Source organism: Nicotiana tabacum, chromosome 7 (assembly GCF_000715075.1).
Source record: "Nicotiana tabacum cultivar K326 chromosome 7, ASM71507v2, whole genome shotgun sequence".
Taxonomy (NCBI): domain Eukaryota; kingdom Viridiplantae; phylum Streptophyta; class Magnoliopsida; order Solanales; family Solanaceae; genus Nicotiana; species Nicotiana tabacum.
The window spans coordinates 113,433,320-113,457,787 of record NC_134086.1 but is presented as its reverse complement, the minus strand read 5'-3'; the positions used below and the strand labels follow the sequence as shown (position 1 = coordinate 113,457,787).

The 24,468-nt window shown below is 40.1% G+C and overlaps 1 protein-coding gene across 1 annotated transcript; it reads left to right on the top strand.

Annotated features, from left to right (window-relative positions):
- Positions 1-2,397: 2,397 nt before the first annotated feature.
- On the top strand, positions 2,398-6,549 carry LOC142162235 (uncharacterized). The gene is made up of 6 exons (XM_075218562.1): positions 2,398-2,980; positions 3,068-3,872; positions 4,215-5,127; positions 5,220-5,294; positions 5,413-5,739; positions 6,295-6,549. Exons 1-6 carry the CDS (start codon positions 2,398-2,400, stop codon positions 6,547-6,549), a joined length of 2,958 nt encoding a protein of 985 aa, XP_075074663.1.
- Positions 6,550-24,468: the final 17,919 nt, after the last annotated feature.

Here is a 24,468-nt window from a genome sequence, read left to right as displayed (position 1 = left end):
TTCAAAATCTCAAGAACACTCCAAAAGTTGTCTTTCAAGATTTGGTCTACAAGAGGTAATCCTACACTCTTAGACTTACATATATGGTGTTATTATGGAATTATGAGTATGAATCTAGTATTACAACTTATGGTATGGTGATTGGAAGTCATAAATTTCCAATTTAAATGCATGACCATGGTAGGGATTTAAAGATAATTATTTGATAGGATTTGTTGGTTGGGTGTGAATGGATGGTCATACATATGTAGTTAGAAGTTATAGATTTGTTAGGAATGATGGTGGAATAAATTGTTGGTTAATGGTGATAGTTGGATGAACAAATACTATAGTTATGAGGTGTAAACATCTATGCCTACAAGGTGTTGGGTAATATGCCTAAATGGCTTAGGTTATGGAATTTATTACTAATATTGGGTTCCATTGGATGTTATTGTTGTAGATTGAAGGTTCTTAGTAGTGTGGATCATTGTAGTATCACTAAGGAGCAAATTGAGGTATGTAAGGCTAACTCTTTACGTTTGGGAATATCTATGATTCTCCCTACGTCCCATTCATCATGAACATTACTAGTTTCCTCAGAAAGTAATTATGCCTTGGTTCCATGAATAAAAATAGAACTTATATTCTCTAGATGACATAGTTTCATAATCATTCGATATTCTATGAGTTTCAGTTATGACAAATCAACTTATTATGAATACTCATCTCAGTCTAATCCTATTCACTATACTAGTATCATGTAAGTCGGTATGGCTCATTATTTCAGTATCACGTAATACAGTATGATTCTCAGTTCCTGATTTACATTACTGAATGTTGAACACCTGCATTTGGGCCTGAGGCCGCAGTTTATGCTTATTGCATTTTGGACCTGAGGTCGCAGTTATGTATACGTATACTTGGGCCCGAGGCCGCAGTTGTGCATATATATATATATATACATACATATTGGGCCTGAGGCTGCAGTCCGCAGTTTTAATATTTAGTTAAACAGGTTGTTCATCATTCAGAAGAGGGAGTATTCACATCCTTACTTCCTTGTTCAGTTATCAGTTTATCAGTTAGCAGTTCAATTTCAGTTTCAGTATTGACAGTTCTTTTGTTCAGCTATTTTACATACCAGTACAATTCAAATGTACTGACGTCCCTTTTGCCCGGGGCCTGCATCTCGCGATGCAGGTAACGATTTTCAGGTTGACGATTCTGCTTGCTAGGACATCTCGTATCAGCTATTGGTGAGCCCCAGTCTTCCGGGGCCTGGCCTTGTCTCTCTTTTGTTTTAGTTATTATAGTATTTTTAGTTAATAAGGTATACCGGGGACCTTGTTCAGGTAAATAGTTAGCATTTTTAGTATTCTTTAGAGGCTTCGCAGGCTATAACCCAGTCAGTCAGATATTAGCAGGCCTTCATGTGTTAGCCTTGTCGGCTACTTGTTTATGCTTGCAGACCTTTCAGTATTTTCTGCATCAATGATATTTTAGTCATACTCTTTAGTAGATTATCATGTTTTACATTTAGCTCTAGCTCATAGTTATACCACATGTTGATCCAGCCATGCAGTTGGTTCGCTCGGTCACATGCAGTCAGGCACCAAGTGCCGTGTTACACCTAGACCATGGTTCGGGGCGTAACAAAGCTTGGTATTAGAGCCCCAGGTTCAAGAGTCCTAGGAAGTCTACGAAGCCGTCTCTAGTGGGGTCTCTTTTATGTGTGTGTGTGTGCCACACATGTAAGTAGTTGACCACCAAGACATCTAGGGTTGTTCCATTTCTTTCATACTCTAGATCGTGCAGTTAGAGATTTGCTTTCAGGAATCTTTCTAACCCGTGCGAATTGCATAATTTCAGAAAATGTCTGCAAAAAGAAAGTTCACCAGGAGGGCCTCAACTACTAGCCAGGGGGCCACAACTAATACTACTCAGGAGGAGGACACTCCAGCCCAGGGAGTTGCATCAAGCTCAGTGCCCAGTGCTTCAGACATGGATGTCAGGGGAGCTATCCAGTTGCTCACCCAGATTATTGCTAATCAGGCTCAAAGGCAGGGAACAAGTGAGGTTCATGAGACGTGTAGTTCCAGGTCTAGATAATTCCTCAACATGAAACCGCCCGTCTTCACAGGGTCTAAAAAGGATAAGGATCCGCAAAACTTCATTGATGAGGTTCAGAAGATATTCCGAGTGATGCATGCTACTGACACTGAGGCAGCAGAGCTTGCTGCGTACCAGCTGAAGGATGTTTCCAACACGTGGTATGAAACATGGGAAGAGTCCCGAAGGGAGGATGCAGATCCTGCGACTTGGAAGGATTTTGCAGATGCGTTCCTTGAGCACTTTCTACCCATTGAGGTCTTAGAAGCTAAGGCTTTGGAGTTTGAGAGACTCAGATAGAATGATATGAGTGTGAATGAGTACTACCTCAAGTTCGTCTCTCTGGCCAAGTATGCTCCGGAAATGGTACGTGAAATGAGGGCCAGAGTTAGGCGGTTTGTGTTAGGGCTTTTAGATGATTTGTTTGCTGATGCTAATATAGCTACTCAGAATAATGACATGACCATTACTAAGATGGTTGCCTTTGTTCAAGGGAACGAAGACAGGTTGAAGGAAGAAGAGCGGCTACGGAGAGAGAAGGAGAGGGAATTCAGCAAGAGAGCTAAGTCTGCAGGAAATTTCAACCATGGGGGATCTCAAGCAGGAGGCAATCACCAGTTTTTCAAGAAATCAAAATTAGGACCTGCTCCATCTTCAGCTAGTACACCGATTCCGAGGTCGAAGTTTAACAAGAAAAACCAAAATTTCAGAACAGCAGACTCGCAGTCACATGCTAGTGTGGGCTACAGAGTCCCTGGTTACCCTATTTGCAACACGTGTGGTAAGAGGCACCCAGGGTTGTGTCGTTTGGGCACAAATGGTTGCTTTGGGTGCGGTCAGCAGGGCCATTTCTTGAGGGATTGTCCATCGGCAAAACAGAACAATGGAGGCAATGCAGCTCAGTCCACTAATTCAGCAGCCCATCATAACTCTCAGGCCCAATAAGGGCTCGGTGCAGCAAAGTCTAATAATGCAGGCGGTGGTCGAAACCGCTTGTATGCACTGGCAGACCGTCAGGATATAGAGGCTCGTGGAGATGTTGTCACAGGTACGCTAACAATATTCACTTTTGATGTCTATGCTCTTATAGATCCGGGATCCACCCTATCTTATGTAACCCCATATATTGCAAAGAAATTTGGGATAGAACCAGAAAAGTTGTGTGAACCCTTTGAAGTGTCCACTCCAGTTGGAGAATCAGTTATAGCAAGGTGTATCTATAAGGGATGTCCAGTCAAAGTGCATCATCGTCTTACTGTAGCAGACTTAGTAGAATTGGAGATGTTAGACTTCGATGTGATCATGGGCATGGATTGGTTAGAGTCATGTTATGCCAAAGTGGGTTGTAGAACCAAAATAGTAAGTTTTGAATTTCCCGGTGAACCAGTCTTAGAATGGAAGGGTGATGCAATAGCGCCTAGGGGTAGGTTTATTTCCTATCTTAAAGCCAGAAAGATGATCTCCAAGGGATATATCTATCACCTGGTTCGAGTTAAGGATACAAATGCTCAGATCCCCACTCTCAAGTCGGTACCAATTGTAAATGAGTTTCCAGAAGTATTTCCCGAAGATTTCCCTGGAATTCCTCCCGATAGAGATATTGACTTTGGAATTGATCTACTTCCAGGCACTAAGCCAATATCTATTCCGCCTTATAGAATGGCTCCAGCAGAGTTGAAAGAGTTAAAAGTTCAATTGAAGGACCTTCTAGATAGGGGATTTATAAGGCCAAGTGTCTCACCATGGGGCGCACCGGTTTTGTTTGTCCGAAAGAAGGATGGGTTGTTGCGTATGTGCATTGACTATCGTCAGTTGAATAAAGTCACCATCAAGAACAAGTACCCTCTTCCCAGAATAGACGATTTATTTGATCAACTTCAGGGTGCCCAGTATTATTCCAAGATTGACCTCAGATCGAGATACCATCAGTTGAAGGTTAAGGAAGTTGATATTCCAAAAACAGCTTTTAGGACTCGATATGGGCATTTTGAATTTTTGGTAATGTCATTCGGTCTAACGAATGCACCGGCAACTTTCATGGGCCTTATGAATAGGGTCTTCAAGCCTTATCTTGATTTGTTTGTTATCATGTTTATTGATGACATCTTGATTTATTCCCGTAGCGAGACTGACCATGCCGAACATCTCAGAATTGTGTTGCAGACACTACAGGATCACAAGCTATATGCCAAATTTTCTAAGTGTGAATTCTGGTTAAAATCAGTAGCGTTTTTGGGCCATATCATCTCAGGGGAAGGCGTGAAGGTGGACTCTCAGAAAATAGAGGCAGTGAAGAATTGGCCTAGACCCACCTCAGTATCCGATATAAGAAGTTTCTTGGGCCTAGCAGGATATTATAGGCGTTTCGTAGAGGGATTTTCTTCTATCTCGTCCCCTTTGACTAGATTAACTCAGAAGAAGGTCAAGTTTCAATGGTCGGACGCGTGCGAGAAAAGTTTTGAGGAGTTAAAGAAGAGATTGACTTCAGCTCCAGTCCTAACACTACCAGAAGGAACCGAAGGGTTCGTTGTTTATTGTGATGCTTCAGGGGTTGGTCTTGGGTGTGTATTAATACAACACAGTAAAGTCATAGCCTACGCGTCAAGACAGCTCAAGGCTCACGTGAAGAATTATCCGACTCATGACCTTGAATTAGCAGCTGTGGTGTTCGCGCTTAAGATCTGGCGCCATTATTTGTATGGGGTACATGTTGACATTTTTACAGATCACAAGAGTCTCCAATACATCTTCAAGCAAAGAGAATTAAATCTACGTCAGAGAAGGTGGCTCGAATTACTTAAGGATTACAATATTGATATCCTCTATCATCCGGGGAAAGCAAATGTTGTAGCCGATGCTCTCAGTCGGCGTTCTATGGGCAGTTTAGCTCACATTGAGGCAGACCAGCGAACTATGATGAAAGAAGTCCACCGCTTAGCAAATCTAGGAGTTCGACTTTTGGACTCCGAAGATGGTGGCGTTGTTCTCCAGAACAGGGCTGAATCCTCCTTAGTAGCAGAAGTAAAAGAAAAACAGGTCAGTGATCCCTATTTATTGCAGCTGAAGGAAGGAATTCACAAACACAAGACTATGGTTTTTGAACAAGGGGGAGATGATGGCACCTTCAGATACAGAGGCAGACTATGCGTTCCAGACGTAAATGGGCTCAGAGAGAAGATTATGTCAGAAGCCCACAATTCCAGGTATTCTATTCACCCAGGTTCCACAAAGATGTATCATGATCTTAAGGAGGTGTATTGGTGGAATGATATGAAAAAGAATATAACAGATTTCGTGGCTAAGTGTCCAAATTGCCAGCAGGTGAAAGTCGAACACCAGAGACCTGGCGGTTTAACTCAGAATATAGAAATTCCCATTTGGAAATGGGAGATGATAAACATGGACTTCATAACAGGTCTACCTCGCTCGTTCCGGAAGCATGATTCGATTTGGGTGATTGTAGACCGACTTACCAAGTCAGCTCACTTCTTGCCAGTGAAGACTACAGATTCGGCCGAGGATTATGCCAAGTTGTATATCAAAGAAATTGTCCGATTGCATGGTACTCCTTTGTCCATTATCTTAGATCGTGGTGCTCAGTTCACAGCAAACTTTTGGAAATCCTTTCAGAAGGGATTGGGCACTAGGGTGAACCTCAACACCGCTTTTCATCCTTAGAAGATGGCCAGGCGGAACGCACCATTCAGACTCTTGAGGATATGTTGAAGGCATGTGTTATTGATTTTAAAGGTAATTGGGACGATCATCTACCTCTTATTGAGTTTGCTTATAATAACAGCTATCACTCTAGCATCAAGATGGCACCGTATGAAGCTCTGTATGGGCGAAGATGTAGATCACCAATTGGTTGGTTCGAAGTCGGAGTTGTTAGGACCCGATTTGGTCTATCAGGCCATGGATAAAGTCAATTTAATACAAAGGCATTTGAATACGGATCAAAGTCGCCAAAAGTCCTATTCGGACGTACGACGTAGAGACTTAGAGTTCCAAGTTGATGATTGGGTGTTTCTAAAGGTATCGCCCATGAAAGGCGTTATGAGATTTGGGAAGAAGGGGAAACTTAGCCCCCGCTATATTGGTCCATATAGAATCCTGCGAAGGATCGGACAAGTGGCTTATGAGTTAGAATTGCTACAAGAACTAGCTATTGTACACCTAGTGTTTCATGTGTCCATGTTGAAGAAATTCATGGGAAACCCGTCACTTGTGGTTCCTACGGAGATTATAGGGGTTAAGGACGACCTGTCTTATGAGGAAATTCCAGTAGCTATTCTTGATCGACAAATCCGCAAGCTCAGAACTAAGGAAATTGCTTCAGTAAAAGTGTTTTGGAGAAATCAAAAGGTTGAAGAGGCTACATGGGAAGCCGAGGAAGACATGAAGTCCAGATATCCCCATCTCTTTGAAGAGCAAAAGGAAAATGTGGAAGGTAATTAACCCTTCCATTCAGGTCTTATATTATAATCTCTATGTCCTACAATATTTACTTAGCTTAGTATTTAGTGATCACGTGCTCGTTCAGTTCGATATACATGTATTCATAATATTTCAGTATTCTCATATCTCCATAACACCCATTTAATGACCATAGATAGCCGTGGTTGCAGCCAGGACCATCATTCGATGACGAATGATCCCAAGGGGGAGATAATGTAACACCCCGTAATTTGAATCGGTTGTGGATGCATTAATAAGTATTAGAGTGATGGTAATTGAGTGGTTATTTTAATAAGTGTATAAGTTATATTAGAGGTGAATTGGGGTCTAAGGAAAGGCCTAAGTCTAAGACAAGTTGGAAAAGTTTCATATTAGACGAAATCTGTAAATGAGTGCGCACAAGACCTCACTTTGAACGATCATATCTCCGGTTATATAACGAGTTGTGTGATGCATAACCTATCAAATTAAAGCTCTTTGAGTCTAGTTTCCAACTCAACAAACCGTTCATCATTTGGAGGTGTATACCAAAAGTTATGACCATTTTACTGGGCAGGTTTCACTAGAGCGAAGTCGCGCGTTTTTGCTGAGTATTCTGCCTCGCGCGCGAACTCGCGCATCTGGAAGGTTTTAAATACTTTAAAGGCAGGAAATAATAGAAATTGAGTCACTTCTCAAGCTTAGGGTTTCCTCTACACCCCAACTCGACCAAGGCATCCAATTGCACACCTAAGGTGAGTTTTTAAGTGTGTTTTCATGGTGATTTCACTTCTCAATCACTAGTTACAACATGATTTTGATTGGGTTTCATAGGATTTCTTCAAAATCTCAAGAACACCCCAAAAGTTGTCTTTCAAGATTTGGTCTACAAGAGGTAATCCTACACCCTTAGACTTACATATATGGTGTTATTATGGAATTATGAGTATGAATCTAGTATTACAACTTATGGTATGGTGATTGGAAGTCATAAATTCCCAATTTAAATGCATGACCATGGTAGGAATTTAAAGATGATTATTTGATAGGATTTGTTGGTTGGGTGTGAATGGATGGTCATACATATGTAATTGGAAGTTATAGATTTGTTAGGAATGATGGTGGAATAAATTGTTGGTTAATAGTGATAGTTGGATGAACAAATACTATAGTTATGAGGTGTAAACATCTATGCCTACAAGGTGTTGGGTAATATGCCTAAATGGCTTAGGTTATGGAATTTATTACTAATATTGGGTTCCATTGGATGTTATTATTGTAGATTGAAGGTTCATAGTAGTGTGGATCATTGTAGTATCACTAAGGAGCAAATTGAGGTATGTAAGGCTAATTCTTTACGTTTTGGAATATCTATGATTCTCCCTACGTCCCATTCATCATGAACATTACTAGTTTCCTCAGAAAGTAATTATGCCTTGGTTCCATGAATAGAAATAGAACTTATATTCTCTAGATGACATAGTTTCATAATCATTCGATATTCTATGAGTTTCAGTTATGACAAATCAACTTATTATAAATACTCATCTTAGTCTAATCCTATTCACTATACCAGTATCATGTAAGTCGGTATGGCTCATTATTTCAGTATCACGTAATACAGTATGATTCTCAGTTCTTGATTTACATTCCTGAATGTTGAACACCTGCATTTGGGCCTGAGGCCGCAATTTATGCTTATTGCATTTTGGACCTGAGGTCGCAGTTACACACACACACACACACACACACACACACACACACACACACACACACACACACACACACACACACACACACACACACACACACACACACACACATATATATATATATATATATATATATATATATATATATATATATTGGGCCTGAGGCCGCAGTTTTAATATTCAGTTAAACAGGTTGTTCATCATTCAGAAGAGGGAGTATTCATATCCTTACTTCTTTATTCAGTTATCAGTTTATCAGTTAGCAGTTCAATTTCAGTTTCAGTATTGACAGTTCTTTTGTTCAACTATTTTACATACCAGTACAATTCAAATGTACTGACATCCCTTTTACCCGGGGCCTGCATCTCGCGATGCAGGTAACGATTTTCAGGTTGACGATTCTGCTTGCTAGGACATCTCGTATCAGCTATTGGTGAGCCCCAATCTTCCGGTGCCTGGCCTTGTCTCTCTTTTGTTTTAGTCATTATAGTATTTTTAGTTCATAAGGTATACCGGGGACCTTGTTCCGGTAAACAGTTAGCATTTTTAGTATTCTTTAGAGGTTTCGCAGGCTATAACCCAGTCAGTCAGATATTAACATGCCTTCATGTGTTAGCCTTGTCGGCTACTTGTTTATGCTTGCAGACCTTTCAATATTTTCCGCATCAATGATATTTCAGTCAGACTCTTTAGTAGATTATCATGTTTTACATTTAGCTCTAGCTCATAGTTATACCACATGTTGATCCAGCCATGCAGTTGGTTCGCTCGGTCACATGCAGTCAGGCACCGAGTGTCGTGTTACGCCCAGACCATGGTTCGGGGCGTGACACTAGGAAGGAGGCGAAGCTGGCAGTCACGGAGGCAAAGACAACGACTTTTGCTCACCTGTATGAGGAACTGGGGGATAAAGGCGGGGAGAAGAAGTTATTCCGACTAGCTAAGGCGAGAGAGAGGAGGACTAGGGATCTGGACCAAGTGAGGTGCATCAAAGACGAGGACGACAGAGTTTTGATGGGGGATGACCAGATTAAGAGGAGGTGGCAGACCTACTTTCATAAACTTCTAAATGAAGAAGGAGATCAGGATATTGTGCTAGGTGAATTGGGAAATGCCGACAATCTCCATGACTTTAGTTATAGGCTTATTGAGGTCGAGGAAGTAATGGAGGCAATGCGTAAGATGAGTAGGGGCAAAGCTACCGGGCCAGACGAAATTCCGGTTGAACTTTGGAGGTGTGTGGGTAGAGCAGGCTTGGAATGGTTAACTGGGTTATTTAATGTTATATTCAAGACAAATAGGATACCAGATGAGTGGAAGTGGAGTACAATGGTCCCGTTATACAAGAACAAAGGTGATATCTAGAGTTGTAATAATTATAGGGGTACCAAATTACTGAGTCATACTAGGAAAGTTTTGGAAAAAGTGATAGAAATTAGAGTGCGAAGGACGGTATTTATTTCAAACAACCAGTTTAGGTTCATGCCGGGGCGTTCTACCACAGAAGTTATCCACCTTATTAGGAGGACGGTGGAACAGTACAGGGATAGGAAGAAAGATCTCCAGATGATATTTATTGATCTGGAGAAAGCGTACGACAAGGTTCCTAAGGAGGTTCTATGGAGCTGCTTGGAGGCGAAAGGGGTGTTGATTGCCTACATTAAGGTGATCAAAGACATGTATGATGGAGTTAAGACTAGGGTTAAGACAATAAGAGGCAATTCCGAGCATTTTCGGTTATTATGGGGTTGCACCAAGGGTATGCGCTCAGCCCATTCCTATTTACCCTGGTGATGGATGCACTGACTCATCATATTCAAGGGGAGGTGCCATGGTGTATGCTATTTGCTGATGACATAGTTCTGATTGATGAGACGCGAGGCGACATCAACGAGAGGCTAGAGGTTTGGAGACAGGCCCTTGAGTCTAAGGGTTTCAAGTTGAGCAGGACTAAGACGGAATACCCAGAGTGCAAGTTCAGCGTCGAGCAGACTGAAGCGGGGGTGGACGTGAGGCTCGACTCCCAAGTCATTCCCAAGAGGAGTAGTTTCAAGTACCTTGGGTCGGTTATTCAGGGGATTGGGGAGATTGATGAGGATGTCATACACCGTATAGGGGTGGGTGGATGAAGTGGAGGTTAGCGTCGGGAGTCCTGTGTGACAAGAAAGTGCCACCAATACTAAAAGGTAAGTTTTATAAAGCAGTGGTTAGGCCTGTCATGTTGTACGAGACCGAGTGTTGGCCGGTTAAAAACTCACATATCCAAAAGATGAAAGTAGCAGAGATGAGGATGTTAAGGTGGATGTGCGGGCATACTAAGATGGATAAGATTAGGAATGAAGCTATTTGGGAGAAGGTGGGCGTAACCCCCGTGGAGGACAAGATGAGGGAAACAAGACTTAGATGGTTCGGGCACATTCAGAGGAGGAGCATTGATGCTCCGGTGAGGAGATGTGAGCGACTAGCTGTGGTGGGCACGAAGAGAGGTATAGGATGACCCAACAAGTATTGGGGAGAGGTGATCAGGCAGGACATGGCACGACTTAGGATTACTGAGGACATGACCCTTGACAGGGAATTGTGGAGGTCGAGCATTAAAGTTGTAGGTTAGGAGGTAGTTGTGAATATTTATTCGGCGCATCAGAGTGAGACTTGTCAGTTAGGTTTTAGTTTTAGAATATTAGTGGTTTCTACTGATGTCAGTCTTTACCTACTGGTTATTGTGTATTTTTCATCTATTTCGTGTGTGTTTTATATCGCTGTTATTCTATTATGAGTCTATTGATAATACTAATATATCGTCTCTTGTCGTCTTCTTGAGCTGAGGGTCTCCTGGAAACAGCCTCTCTACTCCTCAGGGTAGAAGTAAGGTTTGCGTACATACTACCCTCCCCAAACTCCACAAGTAAGATTACACTGGGCCGTTGTTGTTATTGTTGTTGGTGACTCGAATTATCGGGTTGGTGTGGTTTGTCGTTTCTTTTGCACACCCCTACTGATTACTCCTAGTATTTCGTACTTGATGTGAGTGTGACACTCTTTTCATCCGTTTCAAATAAATAAAATCTTTTATATTTAGAACTACTTAATAATTAATGACTGGATATATATTTGGGATAAAAGTTGATGTTTAGTCAAATATCACCGTATATAAAATAGCGTAATTTATCTTGGACGATTTTTTAATTTAATAAATTGAAAATAATATCTAACGGATTTGTACTTTGGAATTTGAGCACTACCTGTCACTTTTCGGCCATAGATTTACCTCTGCATCGAATTTTCAGTATGTTGATATAATCCAGTTTTTGATATGATGTTAAAGTCTGGTTATAGATTTATATCTCATTAGAATATGTAGGGAAATTAAAATAAATAAGCGATATGAACAAATAAAGATGATGATTCATCTTAATTGGCCTCAATTTGTTAGGTATTGAGAGTGTTGTTTGTTGGTTTAAAACTTCCTTTCTATGTCTCAATATTTATGAGTCACACAATTGCTCTCCTATCCCAAACATTACTACTATTAATTATAGTTGATTTATCGAGAGTCAAGTTAAGTGAGTAGTTACAACAAAAATTAAATGTATAGAGTAACGCTAAGCAGACACTAATACTTGCATTAAAGTATGTTGTTTATATCACACCCATAGGTACGATTCTTCCCATATTTTGTGTGAATGTAGGATACCTTGTGTACCGAACTATTTTTTTTTTTCTTTACATGTTTCTCGGCAATAGAAAGGGAGCCTTAGCGTAATTACTGTCATATAACCAGGAGGTCACGAGTTCAAGTCGTGAAAATAGTCTCTTGCAGAAATGCAGGGTAAGGTTGCGTACAATAGACCCTTGTGGTCCGGCCCTTCCCCGAACTCCGCAAATAACAGGAGTTTTGTACATCGGGCTACCGTTTATTTTTTTCGGCAATAATTAATGTGTGCTCAATTTAGCATGTAAGTCGTTCAAAGAGTAATAATAAACAAATTCAATCATAAGGATTAGTGTGGAATTTCAAGTATGACCAAGGGAAAAATATCAAATTGGAAGTTCAGAAAGAAATGGTCATCAATTTATATGGATAAGCATATAACTATTAACTCATCCCATGATAAATGCATGCACTTGAAACAAAAGGATTTGGTCTTAATTGTGTGAGATATACATAATTCTACGGATTAATTTTGCACGTTTGGTATCTTGGAGTTAATTTGGTGAAACGTCATTTTCTTTTCTTTATTTATTTATTGCTTGTTCTAGTCTTCTCTTGTTCGAGGTGAATTGACCCATGTGATGAGTCTTTCCCTTTTCCCCCTTTTTTTTTTCTCCTTTTCGATTATTTTTTCTTCTCTTTGTTATGTTATTTATATTAATATACTCGAAGCCTCAACATTTTCACAACAAAGGCAATGATTGAATGCGAGGCGGTATGATTGGTACCGTATGAAGATGCCAAGGCTTATAGATTAAATAGGAGTTTCTAAAATACGTGTTTTTGTTAAGTATATTTTTAAATTATAGATAGATCCTTTCAGTTAATCTACATTATCCTTTTCGGTCTCTATTTAAAAAGTTAATTTCTCAAGATAAATAACATAATATTCAGCTAAGTGCATCATTCAGCTTTTTAAAAATAAAAATGTCAATAGATAATATTAGACTAATTCTAGAATATATATATATATATATAAAATATCTAATTTAATGGTGAGAACACGGGTTCGTATGCACCATAATAAGAGTTATAAATCCGCCCCAGCCAGGCTGCCACTAAAGCACAAAGATGTTTGGACCGCAAAGAAATTATAGTTCCACTTCTCCCGTTGGAGCTCATTCTATTTTTAAAAACGTACGTATATGTTATAAAGTGTTGAGTCCAAAAATAAATAAATGAACAAATAAAAAATTAATAAACCATGGTGAGGACGTAATTGTAAATTTATTCCTCTAGTTTTCGGAATTACTCAATGCTTCTCCAAAGCAACTTGATGATAGACGTGACGCTTCGCCGTAACGGGAAACAAAAACCCTCTCCTTGAAACTAACGGAAAACCCACGTCATTCTACACATATAAGTTAATCATCCCCACTCTCGCGAGTATATAAACCTACTATAATCGCTTCCCTTAGCTATTGCGTCAGCAGTCCATTTCTTTTGGCGACGGCTCACCTTAACCACCGTGATCGGAAGCACACACGAACACATTCGTTATCTTGGTGCCACGGATAGAGCGGCTGCTTTGACCACGTGTCCCAAAGCGACTTAGAGAGGAATTTCAACCATATAAAGTATTGTCGATTTCGATTTGTGGGGCCTACTATAACCCAATTGTTGGTAAAGGTAACGGTGGCCAAAGGAATATAGGGACCTTTATCATTACTGGGGTCTACATCAAAGTAGGACCCACATGAACTGTCGATTTTCTAGCGCTCTTTCTATTGTACATGGCCATCTTTGCGTGTTAAATACTATCCATACAAATATACGCAAATATAACATTTCTGTTTTCTTACTTAGTACCACAACGCTCTCATTTTAAAATGAGCTAGATAGAGTTATACGATATCTATTAGCAAATATAGAATTAATTGAAATTTATGCAAATTGGCGCGAATACTAAACAATAATAACAATCCAGTAAGATTATATAAATGGGGCATGAGGAGGATAATGAGTACGTAGACCTTACTCTACCCCGAGAGAGTAGAGAGATTATTTTCTAAAGACCCTCGGCTCAAGAAGACGAAAAGAGACAAATACATCAGTACCATCAATAAAAATCATAGAATAATAACAACGATATAAGAACCGGAAAATAGAGGAAAAACGATAATAATAACAAGTAAATAAGGTCTGGTACTATGAAAAACGGAAGAATAGTGTGAACAAAACATCAATTTGGTTATGTAAATATATTTTTTTAATCATATTATATCCAAGTCTAATTATTTTGATATTGAAGGGGAACCTTGCCGTAACTAGTAAAGTTGTTGCCATGTGACAAGAGGTCACGAATTCAAGTAGTGGAAACAGCCTTTTGCAGAAATACAGGGTAATGCTGTATATAATAGACCCTTTAGGTCCGCCCCTTCCCCGGAACGCGCGCGCATAGTGAAAACTTAGTACACTGGGCTACCCCAATTATTTTGATATTAGTCATTAATTTTACTCTAACACTTCCGTTTGTGAACTTAGAGTTGTCTATGCTTTATTAGATTCAAATATGAGTCAACTCTGTTTGACCCAAAAGATATTGAAACCTTTTTGATTAAATCAATTAAAGAAGATGAAGAGGTAAATCTTAGTCAAAAATAATAAACTCCAGATCTGTAAGCAAATCAGAAAATAATGCATAAGACGAAATAAGGGCGATCATTCTTATTGAGGCTTTTGATTTCTTCTCTCACTAATTGATGGCGACGACTGTTTTATATATCTCATGGAAGATTGTTTTGTCTTCTTTTTCGCTAAGAAGGTTACAGAGGAGAGGAAAGAGAAAGAGAAGAGAAAAAAATCCTCTTTTCTAGGAAGGTTCCCTCCCTATATATAATTATGAAATCCTTACTATGTTCTTGGGTCAATACTGTAACACCTCAAAATATAAATAATATTTGCATTCTTTATTGAGCATTTTTATAACGAGGAGATATTTTACTTTACACTTCTTAAACGTGAAATTGACAATATATAAAAATTTCTTACTTTAGGTTGTGTTAATATTGACAAAGAAGCTTCATAGTGTTGCTATGTGTAACACTTAATATTATTTTGATGAATTGTTATTAAATACATTATATAATTAAATTTTTGGGCTGCCAAGCTTTTATATTTATCTAAAGATATTAGTAATTTGAGCAACCACATTTTTCATACTTATTCAAAATTTAGATAAAACTTTGAAAGACTTGCCTTTCCATATTCTTCTCTCTTGTTTCATTCTTGCAAGACAAAGAAACAAAACCACCTACCCTCTCTCCTTCTTAACCTCTGGAAACTTCATGAAACCACCATAAATTTATACTAAATCAATCAACAAAATTCGTTTTTTGGTGAAGATCAAGTTGCTCCTCTTTTTTGGGGTAAGTTTCTAAACTCGTTTTTACACTAGACAACTATCAGTATTTTCTATATATCGTTTTGTACAAAGCTCTGATTTAAGTGATCCAGGACTTTCTGTAAAGGTAGTTCATATATCTATAACTCTTATGAAGGTACCAAAATCTAGTTTTGCTGGTATTTACCCAAAAATGGATCAGAAAGTACAGGGCATGTGCTTTCCAGATTTTCAGTTTTGGAAATACTCCATGTACTACTGTTAGTAATTTTAGCATAACCTTTTGTACAAAATAGATATGGGGGTGATTCAAGATGTTCTGAAACGCTAAGACATAAATCTACAACTTTTATGAAGACTATGCAGTCTAGTTTGTCGTTTAGTTCTTTAAAACTGAGCCACAACACGAAACAGTGATACTGTCCAGATTTTTTGTTTCAAACATTTTTGAGTAATTTTCACCAATATCATGTTTAGTTTGACATGTTAAATCACTGAACTTATTTAGATATTTGATTATGTATTTAAGGTATATAAACCCTTCAAAATTAAAGGGAAAGTGTTTGAGGAAGTGGACGGATTTGGTTTGTTTACGGCGTAGACGATTCGAACGTCCCCAAGTTGTGATTGAACTATTTTGTGGTAATACACCAAGGTTTGTGTATAAACTTTGTACTCTTTTTGCTTGCTAGAATATTTTAAAATAACCTAATATTTATTTTTCTTGTTTTCAATTTATATTGTTATATTCGTATTATATCAATTATTGTCAGATATTTGCTAAATCGCCCATTTGTACGGATTGTTTGATCATTTTGCATTTTTTTTTGGGACTACGTCCTTCTTGTGGCGGTGACTTTGTCACTCCTCTTGGCATGCCTCTTGATTTGGATCTTTTTCCATCTTGACTTTGGATTTGTAGTTCGTCTTAAATTATGAAACTTGTCCGTGTTAAGTAAGAACTAGGAAGCCATTTTTAATATGATTCTTGATTCTCTTGACTATTGGGTTTTGACCCTACTTGATTTGGGGCTTCGGTCCATCTTGATATCTGATTATGCTTAGTGTGATGGCATGACGTACATATTGGGCGAAATATGGATATTTGGTAAACTCTCTTGGATTGATTGTATACACTTTCTCGACTCTTGAACATTGTTATTGATATTTAGAAACACTTCAAAGTTTGATATTTGATATGTTTGATATATTTATTCACTTTTTTAAAATTATGTTAAATTGAGATAACTATGACAAAAAAAGGAGAATTGGAGAATTTAATGACTCCAAGCCCAAAGTTTATATGCCACTAAGATTTATGCTTAGCAATAGTTGTTTTCTATCGTAGGTAATGTACATGATGAAATCTGAACACAGTAATTATGAAGTAGTCTTTTGGGAGCACTTATGGAGATCACATTTGCATATGCACCTTGATTTTGCATAGTTTTAGGACATGTACATGATATATATATATGTCACATTTATGTATGTTATTTGGAGGCTTGTTGGATTTTAAGACCAAAATCTTGTAACTTAAATTTGGTAACTTGTTTTACTATTTTAGTGTGTGTTAATAACTCAAGTAAAAGTAATATGCTGAATTTACACTTTGTCTTGTAAATATGTACAAAGGAGAAAACTAGTTACCGTTTTATATACCCGATAGTTTGAAATTTATGTACAATACAAACTTGCAGTGATGTTGAATGAAAGTATAAATTTGTTAGGAAGTTGTTTTAGTCTGTTGGTTGTTCAAGAAGGGTTATATCACCTTATGTTAATATTTTGACATTGTATTTCATTTAAAATAAAATTATGAAGTGTATTTTCAAAAATAAAAAATAAAAGAAAATATTGCACTTTGAACCTTTTCGCATGGGCCTATTTCCGCTAATAAATTATTCTGAATATTTTTAACTAATATCTTTTTAATATTTCATAAGTAGTAAATTAGATTTGTTTCCTAAGTAGCACCCTCCCAAAGGGGTTGCTACAAATACATTTTCATACCACATCCACTTTCGTCATTTCCTGAGTGTTGTTCTTTGACTTGGCGGGTATTATGAGTATGGGGTTTGGAGCAAACCATGTCGTCTTCCACGGTCTCGCCGCTTGGATGGGATCTCGGTTGGGTCGACCGCAGCGGTCAGATTTTAACCAATACAGTTAGTCCCTCCGTCTGCCGGGGTCGTCTATTTTCGGGCCTGGTATACGGATTATGATTGTTACATATCTAAGAGAAATCTGAATACCTACCCCTTGGGTATGGTCTTTAGATTCAAGTAACATAATGAGACCTTTTCGATATCCTTGAACCGTTGCGGCCGTTTCGGAACCAAAACATCGTTTGACTTGAAACATTGTTCGTGATTGCCACCATTATGACACACGTTCCCAGGGGATTGAACCGTTTCATGCCCTATCAACTTCAATTGGTGACTCTTGGGTTTCGTGCTTGGGGGGATTTATGTCTCTTATAAATAGAAGGAATGCACCATTCGATTGGCACACTTATTTGCCTTTACTTGAAAGAACTTTGCGAATCTTCTTTTCCCCTGATACTTCAGATTTTTGATTTTCTCCGGTTAGCCAGGAACTTCCGTCTTTCCTTTTATTTATCCCTTTGCTTTATCGAATTGATACAAATGGCTGGTGGTTCTTCTCGCGCTGACCTCCCTGCCACAATTCCGGCGCCGGAAAGCGATGTTCTGGCCACTGGAGAGTGGAAGTGGTAGAAGATGAAGAGGTCCCGTCGGTGGCTGAGATCTTGCCTCGCCCTGGGAAAGCATGGAATGATTTCCACAGTCCCGCCAAGGAGGATCCGTAACCTGCTTCCTCTGTCATAAATGAAGAGGGGATCGCATAGTTGAAGGCTAGCTGGGGAATCCCTCGCTACGTCGAAATACTGTCGGCGGTGGGGAACAACGTAGTCCATTTTGACCACCCAGGGTATTGCGCGTTCAACGCCTACCCCTTTATTGTTGGATACACGCTTCCTCTTCCTCTCTTGGTGGTAGATTTTTGCCACTTTTACGAGGTATGCCCAGCTCAACTTTCGTCGTACCTGTATAAATTGTTCCTCATGTTGCTCAAGTTTGCAAAACTTGCCGGTTGTGAGATCACTTTGGGGCACATACTCAATATCTTCGCCCCCCAACTCATTCATGGCACGATGATTCACATGCACCACCGAGGGTCGAAGAGTCTGGTGGTGAAGATGGATGACAGGGCTAACCGTCACTTTTACGAGAATTATTTTTATGTGCGGACTGAGCACCTTGTGGCGGATCCTACGGGGTTCCCTAAGAAATGGAACTTCTCACGTAAATTTCTATACTTTTTGTCGGAGTGATATCCGACCGCGTTCCTTTGGGTATTAATAAACTGTGTATGTTGTTACAGCCTCGAACCTACCCCCTATACTTGTTGATGGTATCTGCAAGTGGGTGAGCGCCATCTTTCCTCATACGGCGGGGATCCGCACATGGTCGTCCTTCTATTAGAATATGGATGCAAGCCCCTTACTGGTGAGTGATATCGTTTTCGTTCGCTATTCTTCCCCTTCCTTTTTTACTTGGTTTCTTATGTGATGTTTGTCGATGCCAGGGAGAGTGCGAAGGGCGAGGGCTCCTCCACTAGCTTTTTGTTAGCCTACATCGTCCGCTCGCCCTGCTTCAGTATCCATTGCTTGACCTTCGTCAAGGGCCGCTTCAGTTGAGTCTACGGCTGTGGCCGTACACACGAAGACTGCCCCTCAAACTGAGATTTCGACCTATGTTGCCTATCCAGCGGGTGAATCCTCCCATGCCAAGGAAGGAGAGGGGCTATCCAAGAGGTGACGAGTGGAGTTTGAAATGGCTCCTTCGGCCGTGATACATCTGGAGGAAGACCTTCCCTTGACGGGGTCTGAGGCGGGGGTTGATACTATTCTACCTGTAGAGGCAGAGCTAGCTGTTATATCTGCCCCATCGACGGAGATCCCTACCGCTATGATTGATCGGCAACCTCCCGTGATAGGGGGTCAGATTTCTGAGGCCACTGTTACTGTTTTGGATAGGCCTTCGTCCTTGGTCGTGCTTCCTCCTCGGCCGCTAGAAGGGAAAAGGGTGTCGTGGTCGATGACTATGAATCTGAGTCTGTCCTTGATCCTAATTATGTCAAGATGTTTGAAGAGTGTATTACCCGTTCGGTGGTTCATGCGGGAGGCTCGTCCTGTATTCTCGAGATCTCATCGGATATTAATCTCCTAGCGGACACAGAGGACCTGGTATCGCAGTTCAACATCTTGTGTTCTGCTGCCGAGAACGAGGCTCTTCGGAACGTTCCTGATATTGACTTGATGCATGAAGTGGCCGCTTTGGGCTTGAGTGTACATTTCGCCTTTCTTTCACGTTCCTTTTATTTTTTTGGACAATATGGTCTTAACCCATCTTTTCGTTTTTCAGACATACATGATGGAAATTGAGAGCGCTCGTAGGGTTGACATTCGACCCAAGATTTTACTGAAGATGTTGGAGAAGTATCGGCGCTATCACAATAAGTGTCGTGAGATGCACGAGCGGTTGAAGGCGAACCCTGGTGCTCGATCCCTCGGCGAGGAATTGGAGAAGAAGGACCAACAATTGATGGAGGTTATTTGCAGAAGTAGCGTTCTTGAGGAGCAACTCGTGCGAATGATGAAGAGCTTGAGTTAGGCAAAGGGGTTGCTGCAGCTTGTGAATACCTTCAGGGGAAGCTAAGGTCAATGCAGTCTGCGATGGATCAGAATCTTATCAGGGTCGAGGCGATGAGCGCAGAGTGGATGGGAAAATTGGCCGAGTTGGAGAGAAAGGTTTTCGAGCTGGAGAACATTGAGAGTGCCTAGTCATCGGCTTCGGCAAGGGTGGCGGCTCAGGAGAACACTATCTGCGTCCTCCAATCCGAGCAGGAATAGGAGAGGGTGACGGTCATGATAAGGGAGGCAAGGCTCGAGGAACGCATTGGAGAGATCGACCGGGAAGCCTCGACCTTAGGGGACCAGGTCACTGCTCTTGAGGCCTAAAAGGAGCAACTGTTGGCTCAAGTCGAATCTTCCTCCGCCGCTGTTCCCCGTTATTTGCACGAGCTTTGGGTTCATGCTGAAGCCCAGCGGGACATATATAATAGTTTGTGGGAAGTGGGCAATGTTACTGAGGCCGCATATGAAGGAGCACGGGCAAAGGCACGAGAGGCTCGTGTTAACTGTGGATATGACTCTACGACGCCGGAAGTTGATGAGGGCGCGGACGATGAGGGAGGATTTCCTGGAGTTGGTGCCGAGTGAAAGAAATGTTGTCTTTGTCTATTTTTTTTGTCGTTGTTTATTGTTTTTTCTTAGACTCCGTGGGTTTTAGCCGTATGTAATCTGCGGTTGTTTGCGCAGTAGCTTTGTATAAAGAGGAATTTTCTATTGTTATATGGCTTTTGTACTTTTTTTCTTGTTTTGCTCTTCATAGTTTTGGTGCAAAGAAGTAGATTTCCGCGTGATGAGTTCCCGAATCTTAGGGAATTTAATGTCACATGGGTTGAGTAGAGCCTCGATGATGGCTTTAGCTGATGGGATGGTGCTTTTGGGCTTGTGTCGAGGTGCTATCCCATCATAGTTCGAACGATATCGAATTCTTTTTCTAATAGCGACCTTAGCCGTAAGGATGTTACTTTCGAGCTTATATCGAAGTATTATCCCGTCGTGAGTCCCAGTTTTCTTCGGTGACGACCTTTGGTATTGAGGGTATTATTTTGAACTTTCGTCGAAATACTAACCCGTCGTTGTTCGATCAAGTCGAACTCTTCCTTTTGGTGAAGGCCTTTGCCGTTGAGGGTGTTAGTTCAAACTTTTGTCAAAATATTAACCCATAATTGTTCGATCGAGGTCGAACTCTTCTTTTTGGCGAAGGCCCCTGGCCTTGAGGGTGTTATTTCGAACTTTTGTCGAAATATTAACCCGTCGTTGTTCGATCGAGGTCGAACTCTTCTTTTTGGTGAAGGCCCCTAGCCTTGAGGGTGTTGTTTCAAACTTTTGTCGAAATATTAACTCATCGGTGTTCGATCGAGGTCGAACTCTTCTTTTTGGTGAAGGCACTTTGGCCTTGAGGGTGTTATTTCAAACTTTTATCGAAATATTAAGCCGTCGTTGTTCGACCAAGTTCGAACTCTTCTTTTTGGCGAAGGCCCCTGGACTTGAGGGTGTTGTTTTGAACTTTTGTCGAAATATTAACACATCGTTGTTCGATCGAGGTCGAACTCTTCTTTTTGGTGAAAGCCCCTGGCCTTGAGGGTGTTGTTTCGAACTCTTGCCGAAATATTAACCCGTCGTTGTTCGATCGAGGTTGAACTCTTCTTTTTGGCGAAGGCCCCTAGCCTTGAGGGTGTTATTTAGAACTTTTGTCGAAATATTAAGCCGTCGTTGTTCGATCGAGGTCGAACTCTTCTTTTTGGCGAAGGCCCCTGGTCTTGAGGGTGTTGTTTCGAACTTTTGTCTAAATATCAACCCGTCGTTGTTCGATCGAGGTCAAACTCTTCTTTTTGGCGAAGGCCCTTGGCATTGAGGGTGTTATTTCGAACTTTTGTCAAAATATCAACCCGTCGTTGTTCGATCGAGGTTGAACTCTTATTTAGGGCGAAGGCCCCTGGCCTTGAGGGTGTCATTTCGAACTTTTGTCGAAATATTAATCTGTCGTTTTTCGATCGAGTTCGAACTCTTCTTTTTGGCGAAGGCCCCTGGCCTTGAGGGTGTTATTTCGAACTTTTGTTGAAATATTAACTCATTATGAGTCCTGGTTTTCCGGAGACTTGGGTATCTTCTGGGGGAGTCCTAGTTCACCTGATTTTATTTGCATCGGGGAATGTGATGTCGGAGAGCATAAAACGCTACTGCTTTGCTCACACTCATTTCACGCATCTATTGGAATTTCCCTGTCTAACCTTTTCGCTTTCTAGTATGGAGGTGTTATTGGTGGGTGGGGCGATGAACTACCCTTTGACCTTGGGGAGTTCCCCCTTGTCGGCCCGGTCTTTAAGTCCCCTGGAGGGCTCTCTTAGGACACCTTCTTGGTTAGGGAAAATGGGTATCGCTTAAGGGGTATCATTTCTTAGGAGTTGGGTTTGTCTGGTGGACGATATTTCGGTCGTTTTGTAGTAATTTCCCATTCTTCAGTTGGGATGTTTCCTTGCTCACTCGCCCGCGCGACGCTTACATTCTTGTTTGAGCAAACATCAGAAGGTGGATCTGTGGCGTTTCTCGCTTTGCTTGGCATTTCAATGGTTGATGGGGGTGGTGTTTTCTGAATTCGGTAACGATATTCAGCTCTCTTTCCCTTCCTTTTTTGTGCCTTTGTCCTGTGCGGACTACGCTCATTCTGGCTGGCTCATGGGCTGCCCGACGCGGGGGAGGATGTTGGTTGCAACTTCTGCTTGTATATAACATCATAATCTAGGTTGGCGTGTGAGGTTTACTTACCGTTCGTTTCGGTGGGTGATCGTGTTTTCGATTTTTGATCTTGGAGGAGACTAGGAAGTTTTCACTAAGAAATCCCTACAAACGGCGTCAAATTGTTTGGCTCAAAAGATATTTAAACCTTTTTGATTAAATCAACTAAAGAAGATGAAGAGAAAAATCTTAGTCAAACATAATAAACTCAAGATCTGTAAGCAAATCAGAAAATAATGCATAAGACGAAATAAGGGCTATCACTCTTATTGAGGCTTTTGATTTCTTCTCTCACTAATTGATGGGGACGACTGTTTTACATATCTCATGGAAGATTGTTTTGTCTTCTTTTTTGCTAAGAAGGTTACAGAGGAGAGGAAAGAGAAAGAGAAGAGGAAACCCCCCTTTTTCTAGGAAGGTTCCCTCCCTATATATAGTTATGGAATCCTTACTATGTTTTTGGGTCAATACACTTTCATACCACATCCGCTTTCGTCATTTCCTGAGTGTTGTTCTTTGACTTGGCGGGTATTATGAGTACGGGGTTTGGAGCAAACCATGTCGTCTTTCACTGTCTCGCCACTTGGACGGGATCTCGATTGGGTCGACCGCAATGATCAGATTTTGACCAATACAAACTCAAATTATGGAATGACTGTTGCTACTATTCGAAACAGTTTTTAACGATAATATAGGAAAGAAATATTGTAGTATATTCAGCTTATGTAATTTGGTTTGCATAGAATTAACAAGAACTGTATACGTTAGCTTTGTGTAAAGCGTGGTAGTGCGTAAATGCATGTGTCACTGTCAATGGCTAATAATTTGATTACCAAAGATTAGGCTATAGCGGTGGGCACTCATTGTGTACAAAGTCAAATTTCACATGTGAGGAGTTAAACATGGTTTTGAGTAAATTTTTAAAATTCAATGGCCTATTTACTATGCTCCCTAAATTAGTAAAAACTTACTGAAAGTTGTTGGTTCCAACCAAAATTGTAAAAACAAAAATGAAAAACAGAGACTAAAAACATCTCGTTTCCATCACGCGCAGCGTGGTTACACTAAATTATTATTTTATCATAATTACATATTAAAGTAATGATGTGTATTAATTAATTATAATTTAGTAAAAATACTATTTATATAACCATATGTCATATATTTATTGAATCGGTGCAAATATGGATGACGAATAATTATTTTCCCAAAACAGTGTATAAATTAATTCACAACCCATACATTTCACACCGAAATCACAAAGTCAACAAAGTTCCCTTCAATGATGGACAACATTTTAAAATCATGTTTCTTGTTTAATTGGAATTGACCTCAACATCTAGATAAAGAATACTAGCTTCATTTAAAAGTGGAAAATAATATTTTTTAGCAAACACAACTCAGATAAAGACACTTTGCAAAGAAACCCACAAGAGGAGTTACAAACTCAATTTTTTTCACAATTTCAAACAAACTCCACATAGACACTTTTTCAAGAGGAAGCAAAGATTTAAACTTCAGACTAAAAACAAAGGTATAATATAAGGGCGTAAAAAAACAATTTGGAAGTCATTCTATAATAATTTTCGGAAGAGATTCTTAGAACAATTGACTAATTTATAGAGCTTGTAGTTTACAGAATATTTTTAGACCAAACCAAATATTTACTTATGTTTCATCATTTTCTGTCTATAAAGTTCGAAGGTTAAGAGTGTGAGAGAAT

What these genes read in the sequence shown, in the direction of transcription:
- LOC142162235 (XM_075218562.1), top strand. Translation starts at nt 2,398, where the DNA reads ATGAGTGTGAATGAGTACTACCTCAAGTTCGTCTCTCTGGCCAAGTAT. An exon ending in GGCAAAACAGAACAATGGAG is followed by an intron (nt 2,981 to 3,067) that starts GCAATGCAGCTC and finishes CTAATAATGCAG; the next exon opens with GCGGTGGTCGAAACCGCTTG. An exon ending in CAGAAGTAAAAGAAAAACAG is followed by an intron (nt 5,128 to 5,219) that starts GTCAGTGATCCC and finishes TGGCACCTTCAG; the next exon opens with ATACAGAGGCAGACTATGCG.